This window comes from Scomber japonicus, chromosome 13, assembly GCF_027409825.1.
Source record: "Scomber japonicus isolate fScoJap1 chromosome 13, fScoJap1.pri, whole genome shotgun sequence".
In the NCBI taxonomy this organism is placed as follows: domain Eukaryota; kingdom Metazoa; phylum Chordata; class Actinopteri; order Scombriformes; family Scombridae; genus Scomber; species Scomber japonicus.
The window spans coordinates 23,302,597-23,322,160 of record NC_070590.1 but is presented as its reverse complement, the minus strand read 5'-3'; the positions used below and the strand labels follow the sequence as shown (position 1 = coordinate 23,322,160).

At 40.4% G+C, this 19,564-nt stretch overlaps 1 protein-coding gene across 12 annotated transcripts; it reads left to right on the top strand.

Annotated features, from left to right (window-relative positions):
* Positions 1-2,108: 2,108 nt before the first annotated feature.
* slc8a4a (solute carrier family 8 member 4a) lies at positions 2,109-18,910 on the top strand. Of its 12 annotated transcripts, none has more exons than XM_053331317.1 (7): positions 2,109-3,452; positions 3,601-4,109; positions 10,873-10,979; positions 11,661-11,779; positions 15,196-15,295; positions 16,289-16,561; positions 18,482-18,910. In XM_053331317.1, the coding sequence occupies exons 1-7, from the start codon at positions 2,109-2,111 to the stop codon at positions 18,859-18,861; spliced, it is 2,832 nt and encodes a 943-aa protein (XP_053187292.1). In that variant the 3' UTR covers positions 18,862-18,910. The 12 variants fall into 12 exon arrangements, with proteins under 12 accessions (XP_053187292.1, XP_053187293.1, XP_053187294.1 ...); XM_053331318.1 differs by having other exon boundaries at positions 2,256-3,452; positions 10,873-10,951; positions 11,618-11,779; XM_053331319.1 differs by having other exon boundaries at positions 2,256-3,452; positions 10,873-10,956; positions 11,599-11,779; positions 15,196-15,307.
* Positions 18,911-19,564: the final 654 nt, after the last annotated feature.

The following is a 19,564-nucleotide window of genomic DNA, read 5'->3' as shown; positions in this document are numbered from 1 at the left end:
AAAAGTGGCATCTAGCTGAGTTTGTAAATAGTTGATGAATAAGTGTTGCTAAAGTTCTCCCTGGGGGGGGGGGGGGGGGGTAACAATTGGAACCAATAACGATTGGAACCAATCGAATATCTTTGGCGAGATTTGCAAATGATCAAAGTAAGGTGAAAACCTCTCAGCCTTGGTAGCTGCATTGACTGAAACAACTTGTAATCTTCAGGGAAACAAGGGAGCATCTCTAACAGTAAGTTACTGCACCCTGTGAGCTTGTTACTATCTTGTGTTTTTAGTGAGGAATGCTTGTCACTGAACAATTACTGACACCACAAGAAAAAGATGTAGATGCCTTTTGTCTCTGTAGTATTGTCAAAAAAAACACGTTTTATTTCTTGCTTTCCCACCAGTTGGTGAGCTTGCTTTTACCATAGAAACGTCACCCACTCAAAATTTGTGTAAGGCAGTTTGCCAGAAGAAAACTAACTATATATTATATTATATTATATTATATTATATTATATTATATTATATTATATTATATTATATTATATTATATTAACAAGTCAATGACACAACATGTTAGTGCTGTGGAGTATGTATTTAATTCCCTAAATCATATGAAGTACACAGTTTTGTATTCTTGGCTACAATGTTATGGGCTGATGATTCATCTCAAAGCTTTTAAATCTCCAAACTCTCAGTAACAGGAATTTCTGAGAGTGGAGAACATGGATGAAACGTTCTTTGAAAACTGGGAAGAGGATCACATGTTTCCTTTATAACTGGTTCTGCCTGTTTGGTGCTGGAGTCACTGTCCATGGTGCTGATCTTGCTGATGTTTCACTCAATCTGATGAGCAATCTGTGATGCATTGTTGTATAAATCTGTTGTTGGTGAATAAGTCCAATCATTTACTCATTTGTTTGTGAGGTAACAGCTTAATTCCTGCATCTATGCTTCGCTGCTTCACCCTGAAATGTAGCTCTGATGGAAAACATGCACTCCTGCTATGCAGGTCAGAGTGGAGATGGCAGGTTTTCTCTGCTGCATGTCAATGAGAGCATGCGCCGTACTTAAAGCATTGTCAAATCTCCTCTGCTGTAGGTAGGCAACCTATTTTTGAGATGGGTCTTCAAATTTTAATTAAGAAGCATCAGATGACACATACCTTGATGTTTCTTTCTGCTCACTCTCTCTGTTCACATTGATGCAGATGTTAATCTCCTGGATAGCATTGGTTTTGTACTCTGAATTGTTCACCCAAGCTATAGTGATGGCCATGCTGCTGCCAAGAAAACCTCTGTGAAATTGTTCTGGGCTGTCCCCCTGACTTAGTTTAAATGGCTTACTCAAAATGAAAAAGGGCTATGTATGTATCATAGTGTTGAGAGGCACCTCCACGAAAGACAAGGATTTTTTTTCTCCTGTAGATAATCTTAAATCTTTATCTATAGTTCTGCATCCCATTTCCCAAAAGCACCTGAAGGCTAAGATGATTTAGATCATAGACTTACAGTGGGACTACAATAATCCCAGCTTTAAAATGCTTTGGGGAAACAGGGCCTGCGGCTGTTAAAGAAAAACTGCTCCCTTCTTGTCAGACTCATGTTAGAGAAAATTATTTTTGGAATCCCATCTAACTTGACAGTACATGGTGGACTGAGTCAGTTTTTCCCTCAGTACTACAGGTGCAAAGGGTAACTTTTTTTCTTTTCTTTTTTTTTTTTTTTTTTTTTTTTACAGCTGCTTAGCTCAAAGTGACCACATTACATGTGTGGGAGTTTGACAGGGTAGTTCAATACCAATGACTCAACCATTAGTAGGTGCCAATATTTCTGGTGTTCGAAAGTCGGACCAACCAAACTGTTGGATCCCACGTCATTTGCATAGAAAAGAGCATGACTGTGAGCACTTTTGTGATGTCAAGCCTTTCCTTATAGAGGTTATTTCAGGAATAGCACTCTAAATGATGAACATCTGACTGATGCAGTGAGAGTGAATATCTCATCCTCCACACAGTGCAAGTGCAATGTCTTTTTCTTCTTTTCTCCCAAAGGTTTGTATAAACCTCCACATGCAACGTGGATTGAACATCAGAGAAGAAGAAGTATCGTCGTGCCGCCATGTTACTCCACAAGCGCATACTGAACTGCACTCCATCTTTTACCCCTTGTATGTTCATCTCTATCCTGCTGGTTCTGCTACCGGGAGTCACTCATCTCTCTCTGGGCAGCGCCAGCCATGAAGATGCTGGCAGCACACCACGCAACTGCTCCAGTGAAGATAACTGCTCTGATGGCGTGGTGCTGCCCATGTGGAATCCCCAAAACCCTGCAGTGGGTGACAAGGTGGCACGCGCCATTGTTTACTTTGCAGCTCTGATATACATGTTCCTGGGCATGTCCATCATCGCAGACCGCTTCATGTCTTCCATCGAGGTCATCACCTCTCAGGAAAAGGAGATCACCATTAAGAAGCCCAACGGTGAGACCACCACGACTACTGTACGCATCTGGAACGAAACGGTGTCTAATCTGACCCTGATGGCACTTGGATCATCAGCACCAGAGATCTTACTGTCTGTCATTGAAGTGATCGGCCATAATTTCGAGGCTGGGTCTCTGGGACCCAGCACCATTGTGGGCAGCGCTGCGTTCAACATGTTCATTATCATCGCTATATGTGTCTATGTGGTGCCGGAGAATGAAACCCGCAAGATAAAGCACCTGCGGGTGTTTTTTGTCACTGCAGCCTGGAGCATTTTTGCCTACATCTGGCTGTATCTCATCCTGTCTGTGTCCTCCCCTGGAGAGGTGGAACTTTGGGAGGCAGTCCTCACCTTTCTCTTCTTTCCTCTCTGTGTGCTGCAAGCCTGGATTGCAGACCGACGCCTGCTCTTCTACAAGTACGTCCATAAGCGTTATCGAGCTGACAAGACCCGCGGCATTATCATTGAGTCAGAGGGAGATGCAATGTTTACCAAGATGGACTTGGAGATGGACGGCCAGGGTGTAAACTCCCACACTCATCCCAAAGAGGCACTGGACGGGATGCTGGAAGGGGTGGAGGAAGGTGGAGGGATGAGTGCCGAGCAAGACCAAGAGGAAGAGGCCCGTCGGGATATGGCTCGCACTCTGAAAGATTTAAAACAGAGGCACCCAGATAAGGACATGGAGCAGCTGATTGAGATGGCCAACTACCAAGTGCTGGTCCAGCAACAGAAGAGCCGGGCCTTCTACCGCATTCAAGCCACACGCATGATGATCGGAGCTGGGAACATCCTAAAAAAGCATGCCGCTGACCAGGCTAGGAAGGTGGTGAGCTGTCATGAGGCCAGTGGACAGGAGGAGGATCCCAACACCATCTACCTGCAGTTTGAACCCTCTCACTACCAGTGTTTTGAGAACTGTGGCTCCTTAAAGCTGTCGGTGAGCAGGCATGGAGGAGAAAGTGGCTGCACTGTGAAGGTAAGAAGTAATGATAGAAATATTGTAAATGATCAAGGTCGATTTAAAATCAACTTTAACAGCTTGGGGCAATAATAATTCAACATTTTATTATAACTCAAGTAACTAAATATTTAATAAAGCTTCTTTCTTTCTTTGTGCCACACAGGTAGACTACCGTACAGAAGATGGAACTGCCAATGCTGGCTCAGACTATGAGTTTGCTGAGGGCACTTTGGTCTTCAAGCCTGGTGAGACCACAAAAGAATTCACCGTTGGCGTTATTGATGATGACATTTTTGAAGAGGATGAGCATTTCTATGTGCGCCTCAGTAACCCACGTATAGTGCACCGAGCTGAGGTCTCCCTCCTGGAACCAAGTTCTATCACCTCCAGCAACAGCACAGTGGGCCACATCCCCCCAAAGGCAGCCCTGGGTAGCGCTCACACCGCCACGGTTACCATCTACGATGACGACCACGCTGGCATTTTCACGTTTGAGAATAACTCCATGAGGGTCAGTGAGAGCGTCGGAAACATGCAGGTGAAGGTTCATCGGACGTCCGGGGCGAGGGGGAAGGTGGCGGTGCCTTACCACACCGTCGAGGGCACTGCCAAGGCCGGAGAGGACTACGAGGAGGTGTCAGGAAAGCTGGAATTTCAGAACGATGAGACCATGTGAGTGAAAAATCAGCTTTGATATGACGTCTTGTTGTTTCTTCTCATGACTTGAACAAACATTACAGCCCACACATTGGTATGTTAAACAGTCCTGCTAGATTACTGTAGGCTTCCTATTCTGGTAAAGGATAAAAGGACTATTTTTATGAGTCATAGATACGTTCACTCTGAGAAGTTAAGATCTTTCAAAGGGAAGACGTGGGAGGATAAAGGGATATAATTGTGAGGAAGATAATGAAACACTGGTTGATGTAAAGAAGGAGGAGAAAGAGAAGGAGAAGGAGACGAGGCATCTTTCTATGAATGAATGCAGAATGTACATGCAGCCCTTTTGGGATTTCTGTGGAGGTTATACATGAGCTCATTGTAATGCAGAGGAATGAAAAAGCCACTGCAGAAAAGAAAGAGAAAAAAAAAGAAAATCAGACAGGTGACTTTACACAGCATCAAGAAAGTGAAACAGGTACATGTGATTAGCATGTGTGATAAATTTAAGAAAAGGATTCATGGATGCACCAACAGAGAGGTACATAAAAAGGAGCAGGGAGAAAGGGTGAAAGTGGGATGTTTTTTCCAGCCTTTCCCTTCCACGCTTGTGTAGAAGGTTTAAGCTGAGCGAGGAGTATACTTTGATAGCGCTGAACATTTTCTTGTCTTTGTTTTATGATGTGATGTGAGCAAAGAACCTGGCAATTATCCACAGTAGTGTTTTTTATGGGGTTTTTTTGACTAACAAAGAAAATGCCCTCATCTGCTTCAGACTCATCAAAAAATGATTTACAGCACGCCAAAGCAACAAGAGCAACACAATTAAAACAAAGGTGTGGAATGAAATGTGTCAGATGAAAACGTCTGTGAGAGGAGGATTTCAGGGCCTGCGTGTAGGTGTACTGTGTAGGTCGGCTGAGTGGGAGGAGAGGCAGGTGAATACATGGTGTCAAAGAGAACACAGATCTTTCTATTCCGTCTTTTTTACGCCTCACAGTGCAGGTGAGATTTGAATATATTTGTCAGTTTTCTTGTGCACATATCTGCGTGTTTGCTTTGCTTTTTGTTTTTGTACATTTGTCTGTGTGTATTCTTTAAGGGTGTAAGTGTGTGTGTGTGTGTCTGTGTGCTCAATCCACTTCAAACAAAATGTTGCTCCAATGGGAAATTTTTAAAAAAGCTTTTTGAGCATCCAAAGCAATTAGAGAGAGTGAAGAAGGGTTAAAGGAGTCCCAAAAGTTCTCAACACATCGCAGACAGCAACAGAAGCTGCAGTTAATGAGACAATAGTGTGTGACACTGTATGAGATGGGAGGCAGTCAGCTAGTATCTGCATTGAAATAGAGACTGAACATTAGATAAAAAACCTCACCCACTGTGCCAAGACTCTGTTCATCAGATTGTAGCAAGCTGACAGAGACACAAGCATCTGCACACTTTGTATTATCTGGAGTCATGCCTTCCTCGACAGTCGCCATGCAGCAGGAGAGGAGGGACTCCAGCAGAGCAGGGCGGTTTGTTACCAGAAAAAAAAACACAATGAAAAGGAAAACCCAACTGTACCTATGCTCCTTGGAATAGCAAGCAAGGGCTAAAAGGGGAATGTGGGAGTACTCTGAACAGAGGAAAAAAAGGTTTGACTCTGTTCTTGAGTCAGAATTGAAAAGTCCAGTTGGGTTGAGTCACAGCAGCTTAGTTTTCTGTTTTCTGAGTGTTAGAGAAAGACATTCTATTGCAGGAAAGGAGCATTCCTCTATATTTGCCATACTGCTTTGTAAGATGAAATGTATTAATCAAAGTTCTACAGCTGAACAGATTTTTAAGGGCCACAGACATTCTACAAGCTCGCATTTTGTTCCTACTTCACTCAGATTCTCGAGTCAGACTGAAATTTTTATGAGGTTGTTTAATTTGGAGAGTTCGGTCAATAGATACCTCATTACTGCGTGGTTGCGTTGTCATCTTAAAGCATTTCTGCATGTTTATGTGTGTGTACGAATGCATGTGTGCGTTTATTTTTGTCTCCGAGCAGACGAGCTTTCGCATGCTCTGTTTTAAATGTATATCTGTGCTCCTTACTGCTGAGCTGGCTGCCACAGTTCATCCTTCAAACAGGGCTGGCTTCTCTTACCCGAGTGTTTCCCTGGGCGTTCAGGACAAAGAGCTGACACCAGGCAGGCGGCCCCCAGGCAGCTCTTTGTCTGTGTGTGTGTATTTGTTATAGTGTCTGTGTACATCTGTCTGTCGAGTTCGATGTTTGAGCATGCAGAGGAGCAAAAGAGCAGGAAGCCAAGTTTTTAAGCTTTTGACATGGCTCCAGAAGGAACGGTTTAACATCAAGACGTACAGTTAAATAATAATTTACCATCTATATTCTGCACTGCAGTAAATAGATTATGATGTACAGACACAAACCTCTGAGCCAAAATAAACAGGCTGACATAGAGAACCATTTTACATTATGGGTATGGATTAGAGGAAGATCTGCACAGACCCTTTGATGCTTGTGTGTAGCTTTCTCTTGTATCTGTTTTTGTTGGCGCCTCAAAATGTGTGGCACTATACACTAGTTGAGGCTCAAGTGGATAACGGGGCCAGTTATATAAGCTAAGATGAAAGCGATGTAAGGGTTCACTTCTGAAAAGGGAAATCAATACCCTGGTATTTTTTCTATTTCTCACTTTTAATATAATCAGGATCAATAACGTGTTGAACTTCCTAACAAACATGAATAAATCAGAGCAGCAGAATCAGGGTCAGGTAACGTTAATGCATTCAGAACGGTTAAAACCTTTTCTGAAACGCACGCCTCCACTGAAGACTCATCAAAGTATAAGTGAAGGTGCTCCATTTTAACAGCACTAATATAACAACATTCATTCTCAAATGTCATCTATGCTCACAGAAATTCATAAAATCGAATTGTAGCCCCTGATATAGATACTGTAGTAGTAGAGATAGCAACATCAGTCCACCGCCGTAGTGAAATGTCTCAACAATTGGGTGATTGCCATTTTGTACAAACATTCATTGTCCCTAGAGGAGGAAGCTTACTTACTTTAATGATCCCCTCACATTTCCCTTTAGCGCCACCATCAGATCAAAGTCTTTTGCTATCCTGTGAATATCTCAACATCAACTAGATTGACGCAAAATGTGGTACAGATCTTCGTAGTTCTGAGACGATCCACCCTCCTGACTTTGATGATCTAAATTAAAAGTTGGGGTGGATAACCCCAATATGCAGGCACCGCCCAGCAATTGAGCAGCCATGCACAGAGCCGCTAATGTGGCTGTAGATTCTTAGTGTTGTTGTGTGTTATATGGTGAATTTCTCATTATCGCTCTGGCTTCCTCGTGTGCTAATTAGCTCAGTTGTCATTAGGGTAGCCCTCTTTGTTATGTTATGTTTTTCCATGCAATATTTGCCAGTATAAGTTATCAGCAGTAGGGCCATATATCACCATTACTGTCAAAAAGCCACTTTTTCCACATAAATATCCTGAGTGTAATCCCCATTAGAGTGGAGACAAGATAATGTTCATATTTTATCTGAGGAACACTCTTTCTTCACTGTGCTGCTGCTCCCTGCCTATACTCTGCTACAATGACGTCTCTGGAACTGGGAGAAATCCACTATCTTGATTCAGTATCTTGTTCAAGAACCCTTCTGCATGGTAGATACACAAACTGGTTTTATCTATATGGATCTTAAACCAAATGTTAGTGCCTCGCTCATTCTCGGGCATTTGACATACTTTCATACATTTAAGCATTCACTCATTTTCTCTTCTCACTTCATTTTTGTCAGTGTCTCAGGGGGACTGGAGCCTCTCCCAGCATGCAAAGAGTTGAGGGCAGAGACACACTCCCTGGGTGAATATGCAGCAGAGGCATAAAATCTCTCATACTCATACCTGTAGGCAGTTTGGAGTCTCCAGTCCTCAGGGTTGACTGTAAATGTATTTTGACTGTGGGAGGAAACTGGTGCATCCTTACCAAACCAACGCAGAATGTGGAGGAGAGGGAACCTCCAAATAAAATAAAAAAGGTTCAAAAGCACTGTAAATATCACAGCTGCCTGGTCCTACTTCTAGAGGTGACAGTGTCAACTACTGAGGCAGCATATCATCCAACCTCGGGGCCACAGCTTTCTTTTTACTCAGCCTGAATTCAAATAGGTTAATACAGGTTAATACGGATTAATATGGCTATTTCATTTAAAGATGAAGAAACATACGCTTTTTACTTTTTCATTAAATAGAACAAGAGTCAAGAGAACAACGCTCCTTTGGTAGTTTTATTGGAACTTGTAAAGAGGAAACCTGCAGTCTGTAGTGAATTACACACTTAAAGTGGAGACTGTGGTTGCTTCAGGGGAACAGATATCAATCTTAAGAGGTCGGACAATACTAGAGCTGTCCTCCATGTTTGTGTGTGACAGATACAATAACAAGGTAGGTTACCCACTGTGGCTTCTCAGAAAGTATCCATGGGAGCTGACATGTGAACAGAGATGGCTGATATACGGTGAGATGTGACATTCAGTAAGTGAGAGATTTATAGTCTTGATAGGATTCAGCTGCACCTGAAGAGTTTATACAGACCTGCAGAAATATGGAGCTCAAGACGGAAAAGCTGGTGATGATTTCAGTGAGTCTGATTCAAACTCACATGCAGGGAGAGGTGTTAAAAATAAATACACACACCTCTTGAATTTATCACCAATTTTAAAGGAATAGTTGAACATTTATAACTTTACACTTATAACTTGTTCATTAGTGAGCTTTAGGCAGATTTCTTACCTATAGACAGAGCCAGACAAGCTGTTTCCTCCCTCTTCCAGCATTTGTACTACAATTAACTAGATCACTGTTTGCTATAGATTCATATTAAGCATACGATCTTCATATTCAAGGAGAATAAGCATGTTTCCCAAAAATGTCAAACCATTCCTTTAACTAGTTTATGAGCTACTAGATTAGTTTCTGAGAGTCTTTCAAAGTCAGACCTCGAGACAAATAATAAGCTGCATGATTGTGAAATCAGAGAAGTCACACAGAAGTATTAAGAAGTAATAAATCAACTCATAAACATGGAAGTCACATTTATAAAGAGCATCACTGGGGTATATCATGACCATTGGTTCATTTTTCATTCAGTTTTGCAAGTTGCTTTATAGCACATCATCCATGAGCCTCAGTGGACGTTGTAGTAAGGTCAGATTCCAGTTTTAGCCTTTTTTATTGTAGCTTATACAAAATCCTATTTTAATTGATTATTGATCCTTGATTGATTGATGCTAGAAACTCTATAGGACTGTATACATTTCTGTATTTATTCAGGTAGGCCTACTTTTATATGTTTTTATGTTTTCAGTACAGTTGCTCACTTTTCAAAATACTTCAAAATGTAGCATTTAGTAACAATTAACTTTGTAAGATTATTTCAAAAAACAAATCAGACCTCTGTCTAATTTAGATTTTATATTGCCAGCTAATCAGGCTTAATGCAGCATCTGAATCTGTTTCCCTGCTGCTTTTTGAGAGCCTTTCATTTCTAGTTTGTGTTTTATTGGAGCTACAATCTTGATGCGCCACAGCATCGAAATGAACATGAACCAAGTGTGATGTAACACCAAAATGGCTGCTGCATGAATATGGTCTATATCAGCTGAACTATCATATTTTAAAAGGTCATTCTATGATGCTTCAAAGTGAACCTACCTTGTTCCTACACAAAATACACTTGAAATGCCCGCTAGTTTAAAAAATAAACCCTTTTCGTTTCCAATGCAATGACTCTAGGCTATACTACAACTCCCCCTGCTCCCACTGGCATGACTCTCCCTGACATTAGACAGCCGATGACATATCATTCATGTTTAAAATAAACTTCTTTTTCTTCTGTGAGCAAAAGCTCTTCCTGCGTGTTGTCGAATCCTGAGCGTATATGTGTAGACAGAAATAGACAGCCACCCACATATCATTAGGGAGATGGAGGGAGAGAAAGACTCACTGTGACAGTGTAGGAGAATGAAGCGGGCTGAGGAAAATATGTCGGTCACAGTTTGACACCACAGCTTCACATGTTTCCATAGCACTAACATTTAACAGTACAAACTGTGGTTTTCAAATGGTCTTAAGAGTATGTTTTAACCTGCACGGACTCCTAGATAGACAGCGTTTAATTTCCACAGAGAACAAGATAATAATTATATTTCCCATTACATGCACTTAGTGTGTGGGAGGGTTGTGGGCTATCTCACTATATTACTTTTATATCTCTTGTGCACTAATGGAATATACTGGCGTTGAAGGAGTCCGCCCTCTTGTGGGGTGATGGGGAAAAAGTGTTTCAAAAAAATGTGACTTCTATTATTTTTTATTTTGTACATGATGTTCTGCACTACAAGATATATTTATTCATTTGTTAAAATCTTGTGCTGCCATCTTCTTATCTAACAGCTCTGCTTCATGATTCACTGTGTAGGCAGTCTATATCTTGGCTTCACTGTTTTTATTCGAATGTGTACAAAAGCTGGGCTTAGCATTATAAACTGCTTTTAGTGGTTGCTATTTTTGATGGGATTTGTTCAACTAGTGCACACTGCACTGATCCAAAACAACCGCAGATTAACTCATGTTGGAAGGGTTAATGAAGAAATCAAAACAGTTAAGGCTAACCCTAACCCAGCTGTTGTTATTTCCTGAATGACGCAAATTTATTAACTCATCCACCTCTCATCTCTCCGTGACCCCTGTACTTTTAGGAAGCTGTTAAATGTGAAGGTCATCGATGATGAGGAGTACGAGAAGAACAAGATTTTCACAATTGTGCTGGAGGAGCCAGTTCTGCTGGAGGTGGGACAGAGACACGGTGAGTACAGCTACAGCAGTCATACTTAGCTGGAGAAGGGTTTTCTTCATTATTTCAAATCTAATACATTTTACTTCATATTTGATTTAATTTATTAGGTGACAACAGTTCATTTCTACTGGCACAAATTCCTCTGAACTCTTTAGTGTGATCTCTTTATTTCCCCCGTGGGAGGACTAAACGTTTAATTCTTAACCTTTAAAGTAATTTGTGCTACAGAACATGGGTCAGGGTTGGAGTTAAAAAGGATAAGAACTTAAAAAGGTATTCGTCATTTGCACATTTCTACACATAACTTAAACAGTTGCACAAAAGCAGTAAGTTCATTCATTTTGAAATTGGCATACATTGTATTTATGTCCTGAGTTCTTCATTTAATGTAATCACATAATCCTTCAAATAATTAAGCCAACATTGTCACAGCATTGACAATTTCATGAAAAACGTTGTGGATGAATCAGACAGTCATTGGAAGTATAATTCATGTGTCGTGTTATCAGCAAATGTTCCAACACAACTTCCAATGTCACTGGCGAATGTGCTTATATCTTGTGCCAGCAGTAGACAAGGAAAACTGGGCTTCATTAATCTTTTATACTGTATCTTATTCTGTAACAAGCCTACCTAAGCTCATGCAGGGAACGCTGGCTGACAGTTTACAAGCTTTTCCGTTTGCTGCAGGAGACACCAATGATAACAAGACAGCGGTGGGACCTGAAGACGTGTCAAAGATGGGCTGTCCCTGTCTGGGAGAGCATACCAAGCTGGAGGTGGTCATCGAGGAGTCCTATGAGTTCAAGGTAATTCACAATAAGCAGCTTTTTTAAATCAGGACTACTTCAGTCATCACACTGATGATGTTTTGGAACTTCTCACAAGTTTAAGAGAGCTGATGAACACCAGAATTTTGTTTGTTCTCACATGATTTACCTGCTGTCTTCCTACTGAATAAACATCACAGTAGTCCTTTCTACATCCTGAAGTAGCTTTCCTTTCATTAAATTGTTTGTTCAATAAATAATAATAAAAATAATAATATAATGCATTTATTTAAATAGCACCTTTAAAAATAGAGTTTAAAAAGTGCTTTGACAGATAGCAAAAGTAGGATACTCACAAAAAGAACTATGACAAAAGAAGCAAAAACACAAGAGAGAAAAGACAAGTCACTGATTCTGCAGGCCTTTACCTTTAGATTTAAGCTTCAACTTGAAGTGGGCAAAAGAGCCCCATCTGAGGAACTGTGGGTTAACTGGCTCATATGGGGTTAACATTTCTAGTTTGGGACCAAATCCAGACATGCTTTAAAAGTAATCAGTTAAAGGTGATTCCAAGTCGAACAGGGAGCCAGTGGAGAGAAACCAGGATTGGGGTGAGGTCATCTGTTAAAACCAGGAAGAAGCCGAGATGCTGCTTTCTGAGCTAGCTGAAGGTGAGAGGGATTTTTGGTTTATGCAAGAAAGGAAAGCGTTGCAGGAGTCTAGTCTTGAGAAGATTAGGCCGTGAATAACTATTCCCCGGTCACTGTGTGAAAGCATTGATTTAATTCTGAATATAAAGAAGCAAGACTGAACAACTTGTTTTGATCTGTGGTTCAAAGCATAAATCTGAATCATATAGTACGCCCACATTTCTGGCAGCAGACTTTACATTAGCAGACAAGGAATTAAGGCCATTTCTGATTTTGAGTTACTGAGTTGAAGAAAATTTTGTTGCATCCAACAGATGATATCACCGAGACAATGTACTACAGCAGCTAGGCTTTTTGGGTCACCGGGTCTCAGGGGAAGGTACATCTGTGTGTCGTCTGCGTAGCCATGAAAAGAGACATGGCAACATTGGATGATTTGGCCAAATGGAAGCATGGAAAATTAAATTGTGGAGCACCCTGGTAGCCGAATGGTTAATGCAGAGGCAACAGAAGTGCAACGTCCCTGGTTTGAGTCTAGTGAGAGACCATTGTTGTGTTTTGTAGCCATCTCCCTCTCCCCTTGTTTCCTGTCTGTCTCTTCACTATCTACTATCCAATGAAGGCAAAACTTAAAAAAAAGACAAGTGTAGTGTCCTTGATGCCCTGATGTCATTGATCTACTGAGTCAAAACTGTGCTCTCTTAGCTGCTAAAATGTGGTGATTAGTTATATTTTGGAGGGCAGTTTCTGTGCTTTGTAAAGCGTGAATGAAACTTCTCAAAGATGTTATGATACATAAAAGTTAACAGATTGGTTAAAAGCCCTTTTCTAAAACTTTTGATGAAAATGATGATGATTAAAATTGGCCTAAAATGATTAAGAACAGATAGATTAAGGTTAGATTTCTGTGAAAGAAGGTGGACTACAATATGTTTAAAAGTAGATATAAAAATCATTTTGCTTGGGTGCTACTAATAGTCAATAAAATACAGAGCCTCATTGTCAGTAACATCTTTTAGACATTTAGTGGGAATAATATCACAGCTGCACTTGGTAATTTTATATAGGATATGATTTCAGATAAAACAGGACAATGATACAGGTTCAAAATGGCAAAGTTGCAAAGCAGCTAAAAATTCATTCATCTCTTGTGAGGCATCTGTAAAATGACGGGGGGGGGGGGGGCAGGGGGGGGGGGGGACTGATGAATAAGCCTTGAGTTACCTTGAATAACATTCTGAGGTAAGAGTAATGTGCTAACATTAAATTAGAGAATAAGGATGCTCTCGCTTCTTTAACTGCCTTTTGATGATTCTTCATTGCATCTTTCCAGATCTCATAAAATAGATGTGAACTTGTTGTTTTCCCATTTTTATTCCTTTCTCCTACAGTCTCTCTTTAACTCCTTAGTGGGTGCAGGACTGCCATGTTCTGTCTGACTCTTTCTGTTTGTTGGGGCCAAGAAGATCCAGAACAGTCTGACAAGTGTGATTACAAAGAGAGACCAGTTCCTTTGTGTTAAAAGGTGGATTGAATGAAGAGGAAGAAGCAGCAGTAAAAAAGCTCAGAAAACCAGCAGACACAGAATTCAAAACATTCTTACTGATAGGTGTGCTGTGCTGTGATTAATATGTAGTTACGATAAAACCACATTTAATAAAGCTGCTTTGTGATCAGACACAGATATCATTAGTCTCAACATTGTCAAGGCCGAGACCTCCGTGCGTAATTAAAGGTGTGGGTTCCCTTATTGCCTGAGTCAGGTTAAACAATTCCAGTAAGTATCCATTAAAATCAGTGAGGAAATCTGAGAGACATGTTAAATTCACCTAAAAGAAGAATATTTTCATAATTTGATATAAAATAAGATAATAACTCAGCAAACTCTTGGATAAAAACATTGTTTGACCTGGGCGGTCCGCGGATTATTAAAATTATCACTGGATCTTAAGAATTTACCATAAAACCAGATGTTGCAACCCCAAATTGCATGACTGCAATTTAATTAGAGCTTGGTGAAAGTGACAAAATAAAACATTGATTTTTTTTCACCCATCTTTACATCAGTTATGTCACAATATTTTGGATGTAATGGCAGCAGATTAATATTTAATCGAAGCACACATACTGTAGCTAATAAATTATTACTGATGAGCATGAAACTAATGGCCCTGCTGATATAGGCATGTACTCATCGTTTCAGTCAGCTGGAATATTGAAATAAATTTAGAAAATTGTCGTTTAACCTTAATGTCGCCGTTAAAGGATATTCAATTGATTTATTATTTCACTCTCATAAAGTTGGAAGACTTGAGACAGACTTAAGAGTAATTAAAAATGAAATATTTAAAAATGATGCAGCAGAGCCAGCGATACACTGACTCTAAACTCTAAAAACATTATATCCTGACATCACTCTGACATCATCAGATTTGTTTTCCCAGGATTTGGGATTTTAAGCCGTATCATGATACGACACTGACACTTAAGGCTCCAGTTTCATGTGCTGATACAAAAGGACTCTATTTTCTGCTCTGGTGTAAAGCTGATTAATGCTGGCAAAGTGCCTTTTTTCCTGAGGGACAGTACGGCTTTCTGCTCCCCTGCATCTGTTTTGGTGACTCACTGTGCACCACAGTGGGAGGAGAGTCACACTTAATAGCACCTTAATTCATCAGTGTCCCTCGCCTGAATGACTGTTTCGATTTTGTTGATGCTGTATATCTTGTATCTGTAAACAGAAGTATGTCCAGAAACTACTTGTCCTTTTACTTTTGTTTTCTTTGTGTTTGTGGCCGTCCGCAGAGCACCGTGGACAAGCTGATCAAAAAGACAAACCTGGCTCTGGTGGTGGGGAGCAGCAGCTGGAGAGAGCAGTTTGTCAGTGCCGTCACTGTCAGCGCAGGTGAGTTGCGGCGTCCCGAGATGTCTCATCTGTTCATCCCTCTGAGATCAGACCTGGGGAAGACTGAGCCTGCAGGCTGGATCCGGTCCACCAGCTGCTTTCCACCAGCCTCAGTGCAACTTTTTTAGAACAAAATCCCAAATGTTCCATCATGTCATTGTGGGATTAAAAAAAGACCAATTTAACAGATAATGAATGGAAGACGTTACAAAAACAGCCTTTTTTAAACATTTTGGCAATTCTATGTTTATTTGCGGCATCATTTTAATCCTGAGAGTTTATTAAAAATGCATGACAGTGAATTCCTCCTGTGGCCCACTGTAAAAACTAAACCATCCCATTCTGCCTGAACAATTAAAGGCTCTGAAGAAGTCATGTTAATGTATGTGGTATGGTGAACCCTTTTTATTTTTGCCCTTTCAAAAAAAGCAATTCATCTGGCTTTCTGAGCCTTTTAGATATGCACATGTGCTCAAAACATTTGGGCTAAAAACTAGCTTGCACTCCAGAGATGTGTCATTTTGTTAATGTGTTCTCTCATTTTCTCTCTTTCTCTCTGGTTGAGGTCACTTAAGTTTGTATGCTGAGTGTGTTTAAAAATAGAAAGTACACTTACTGGCTATATATATATATATATATATATATATATATATATATATATATATATATATATATATATACATATATATATATATATAATCACTGAGTCATAGCTTTATTTATAGGTTTAAGATAATGATTTGAAAAGCTTAGCTCCCACACATTCGTCAAATGGCTTAAAGGTGGTGAGGGGTATTTCGGAGAATTAGAATTGTCTAGTCTTGGCTCCATTTTGTTGTCAGAGATGTTCTCTAAGTTCTATTAAAGCATGAAACTGGAACTTACTGTTTCACCAACATTTTGAGCCAGCACTTAAAATAATATTTAATATCTAACTCACCCAAACGAAGGTTTAAATCAGGCCTTCATGCAACTCTTCTCTGTCTTTGCCAGGTGATGATGATGAGGAAGAGAGCGGCGAAGAACGCTTGCCGTCCTGCTTTGATTACATCATGCACTTCCTGACGGTTTTCTGGAAAGTCCTCTTTGCTTTTGTCCCACCCACTGAGTACTGGAACGGCTGGGCCTGCTTCTTTGTGTCCATTTCCCTCATCGGCGTTCTGACAGCCGTGACCGGAGACCTGGCCTCTCATTTCGGCTGCACCATCGGACTCAAAGACTCGGTCACCGCCGTGGTGTTCGTGGCCCTCGGCACCTCTGTTCCAGGTGGGTGTCTGGTATCAGCTCCGAACAGTGGACTTGTCTAGGTGTTTCCTCTGAGGTTTGCGAGCAGCTGCTTGGGGAGACTTGTGTAACCTCTGCCTCTGTTCTGTCTGAGCAATTCCCTCCAGAGTTCTTGTTTCGAGTATTAACAAGCTGTAAACAAAAGAAAAACAGGCTTTCACTTGTTATTCTCTGCCTAATTGTGCTGCATAATTGTCTGAATCAGTGCCACACAGAAGCACAAATGAGACTTTACAAAGACTATGAAAATTAGGTTTTGACAGGTTCTACTAAAGTAAGCCACCCCACAGTCTACTTTAAGTGGGCAGTGTAGTTATGCTGGAAATTGCCCTGCATAAATTAGCCAGCAGGCAATTATCAGGAAATGACAGTATCCTTATCATGTAGTGGCAGTATTAGCTGAGGCTATCACTTCATTTTATTGGGTAGGGAAATTCTAAGACACTGCTTTCTTTTTACAAGGGCTGCAACTAATTATTTTTTCATTATAAATTAATCTGCCAACTGTTTCCTCTATTCATTAATTGTCAAAAAGTCAAAACTCCCCAGATAACGCCCTTCACAATTTCCCAGAGCCCAAATGAATGTGTTCACATTGTTTATTTTGCCTGATCAGCATCCCCAAACCCCAAAATACTCATTTATAATGATCTAAAGCAGAGGAAAGCAGAACATACTTACATGTAAAAAGCTGGAAGCAGCAAATGTTTCATTATGTAGCTTTGAAAGTGAAACTGTTCATTATCAAAATAGTTTCCTACTATTTTTTTGTTTCAGCTCTACATTCTGCATTTGTTGGGGAACTGCACTGATTTTACACATCAGAGTTTACAGGTGTTGGGAGGTGCAACACTGTAAAACAAATGTCTTAACTCAGTCAAGTCATCTTGTTGCTTCGACTGAGTTAATTAGTGTCAACAAAAGGTGTCAAGTTTATTACACTTAAAGAAATGTGTTGATATAACATATTTTCTGTTAACTCAACTTAGTGTGTCAAATAATGTACATTTCAGAAGATTCATTAGAACAAAATATTATATATTATATTATCAAGTTCTTACAAATTTGAATACAGTTTTTTTTCAATTTACATTATCAAGTCACCAAAGTTTAAAGAAGTTGACAGTAGGGTTGGGTACCAAGGTTGGTATTTTTAGTGGTACCGACCGAACTATGTCAGCACAACCGAATATTTATTCATGTCAAATAAGACAATTCCAAAGTTTGGTACATAAAGACACATCAGTCTTGAGCAGAATGCAATTTGTGGTTCCGTGATTAAGAGTGCACTTCCACCATTGGCCAGAATTGATAATAGTCGAGAAATCTCATGAACATCATTATACCTAAACTTAGCCATGGTGTCACCTGTGTAACTCTATAAAAGCGCTAAAACTACACAGATGCATTGTGGGGAAACACTGACTTATTTTCTTGAGTTAGTTGAATAGATTATCATGAGTTTTCAAGTTTCTTTCAGGTAGAAGTTGTAACTTGTTTTACTTTGTTGTAAGAGCCAATGAGTTCACTCAGCATGATAGCATTCATCCATCTGACTTAAACCCCAAATCCTTTTTTACAGTTAACTGCAGGTGTTAAAAAAGTTGTATAAGTGTGTCTCGTGTGATGTCACAAGTGTGAAAATGAAAATGATCATCATCAGCAACTTTTAGACCATAACACATAAATTATTTTAAATGTGTGGCATGAGTGTGTCTGAAAGAGTTACATTTTAGTTGTTTAATGTTCATACAACATGTAACTAATGATTTGTTATTGGTGCCGAAGTCACTGGTAGAGTTTAGGGTCTTTAGAAGACACCCTTGTCAGACCACCATGAGAAGCTTATGTAAACAAAGTCTACTGTGTCCTTGATTCATATTTCTGTTTCTTTTCTTACAGACACATTTGCGAGCAAAGTGGCCGCCATCCAGGACCAATACGCTGACGCTTCCATCGGGAACGTGACAGGCAGCAACGCGGTGAACGTGTTCCTGGGAATCGGTGTGGCGTGGACCATCGCAGCTGTTTACTGGAAGAGCAAGAATAAGGTGTTCAGGGTGAACCCGGGCTCCCTGGCCTTCTCCGTCACCCTCTTCACCGTCATGGCGCTGGTGTGCGTGCTGGTGCTGCTCTACCGCCGGCGTCCAAGCGTGTCGGGCGGAGAGCTCGGGGGCCCACGGACAGCCAAGCTCCTCACCTTGTTCCTCTTCATCTCCATCTGGTTCATCTACATCCTATTGTCCTCCTTGGAGACCTACTGCCACATACCTGGCTTCTGAGACAGAGGGAAACACAGACACAGCTCCTCTCCTTGTTTTTACAGTCTACTGAAACGTGTTTTCTCTCAGTTTTTGTCTATTTTCACAAAAGGTTTATAACTATTTGTATCATTAGTTATTATTGATACGGCACAATATCTGATCTGACTTTGAATCGTTGGACTTTGGAACTTTGCTACCAGACACTATGCTGTGAAGGATAGCTTTAGCCACTGAAATTCAACCTCTTCTCAACTTTTCTTCTTTCCTTCATTGTTTTTAGCATAAATCGCATCAGACATGTACAACTTGTTGCTTCATGTCCTCCCTCTGTGTGGACAACTATTTGCATTTTTACATTTTTAAGAATTTAAAAGGTGTTAAAGAAAGGAAAATGACCGATGGCGCATGGGTTGACATCATACTCTTACACGAAAGGAAAGACATTACTGAGGCAAAAAGTGAGTGGTAAAACATATTTGTGTGTGGATATTTATTACTCAATCTATACATTAATTATTCATTGTATATCTTGTAAAAGATGAACATTGTGCGTGGGAGTTTTGTGAAAGAGTAGGTGTGTTTATTTTTTTTTGCACGTATCTGATTAAGAGTTTCTTGGTAATCTATTTTAAAGTACTGTATGTAATATTTTTGACATGGCTGTTGACGTGTTGATGTGTTCCTGTACATGTGAATCACGGCTGTATCATAATCTCTCACT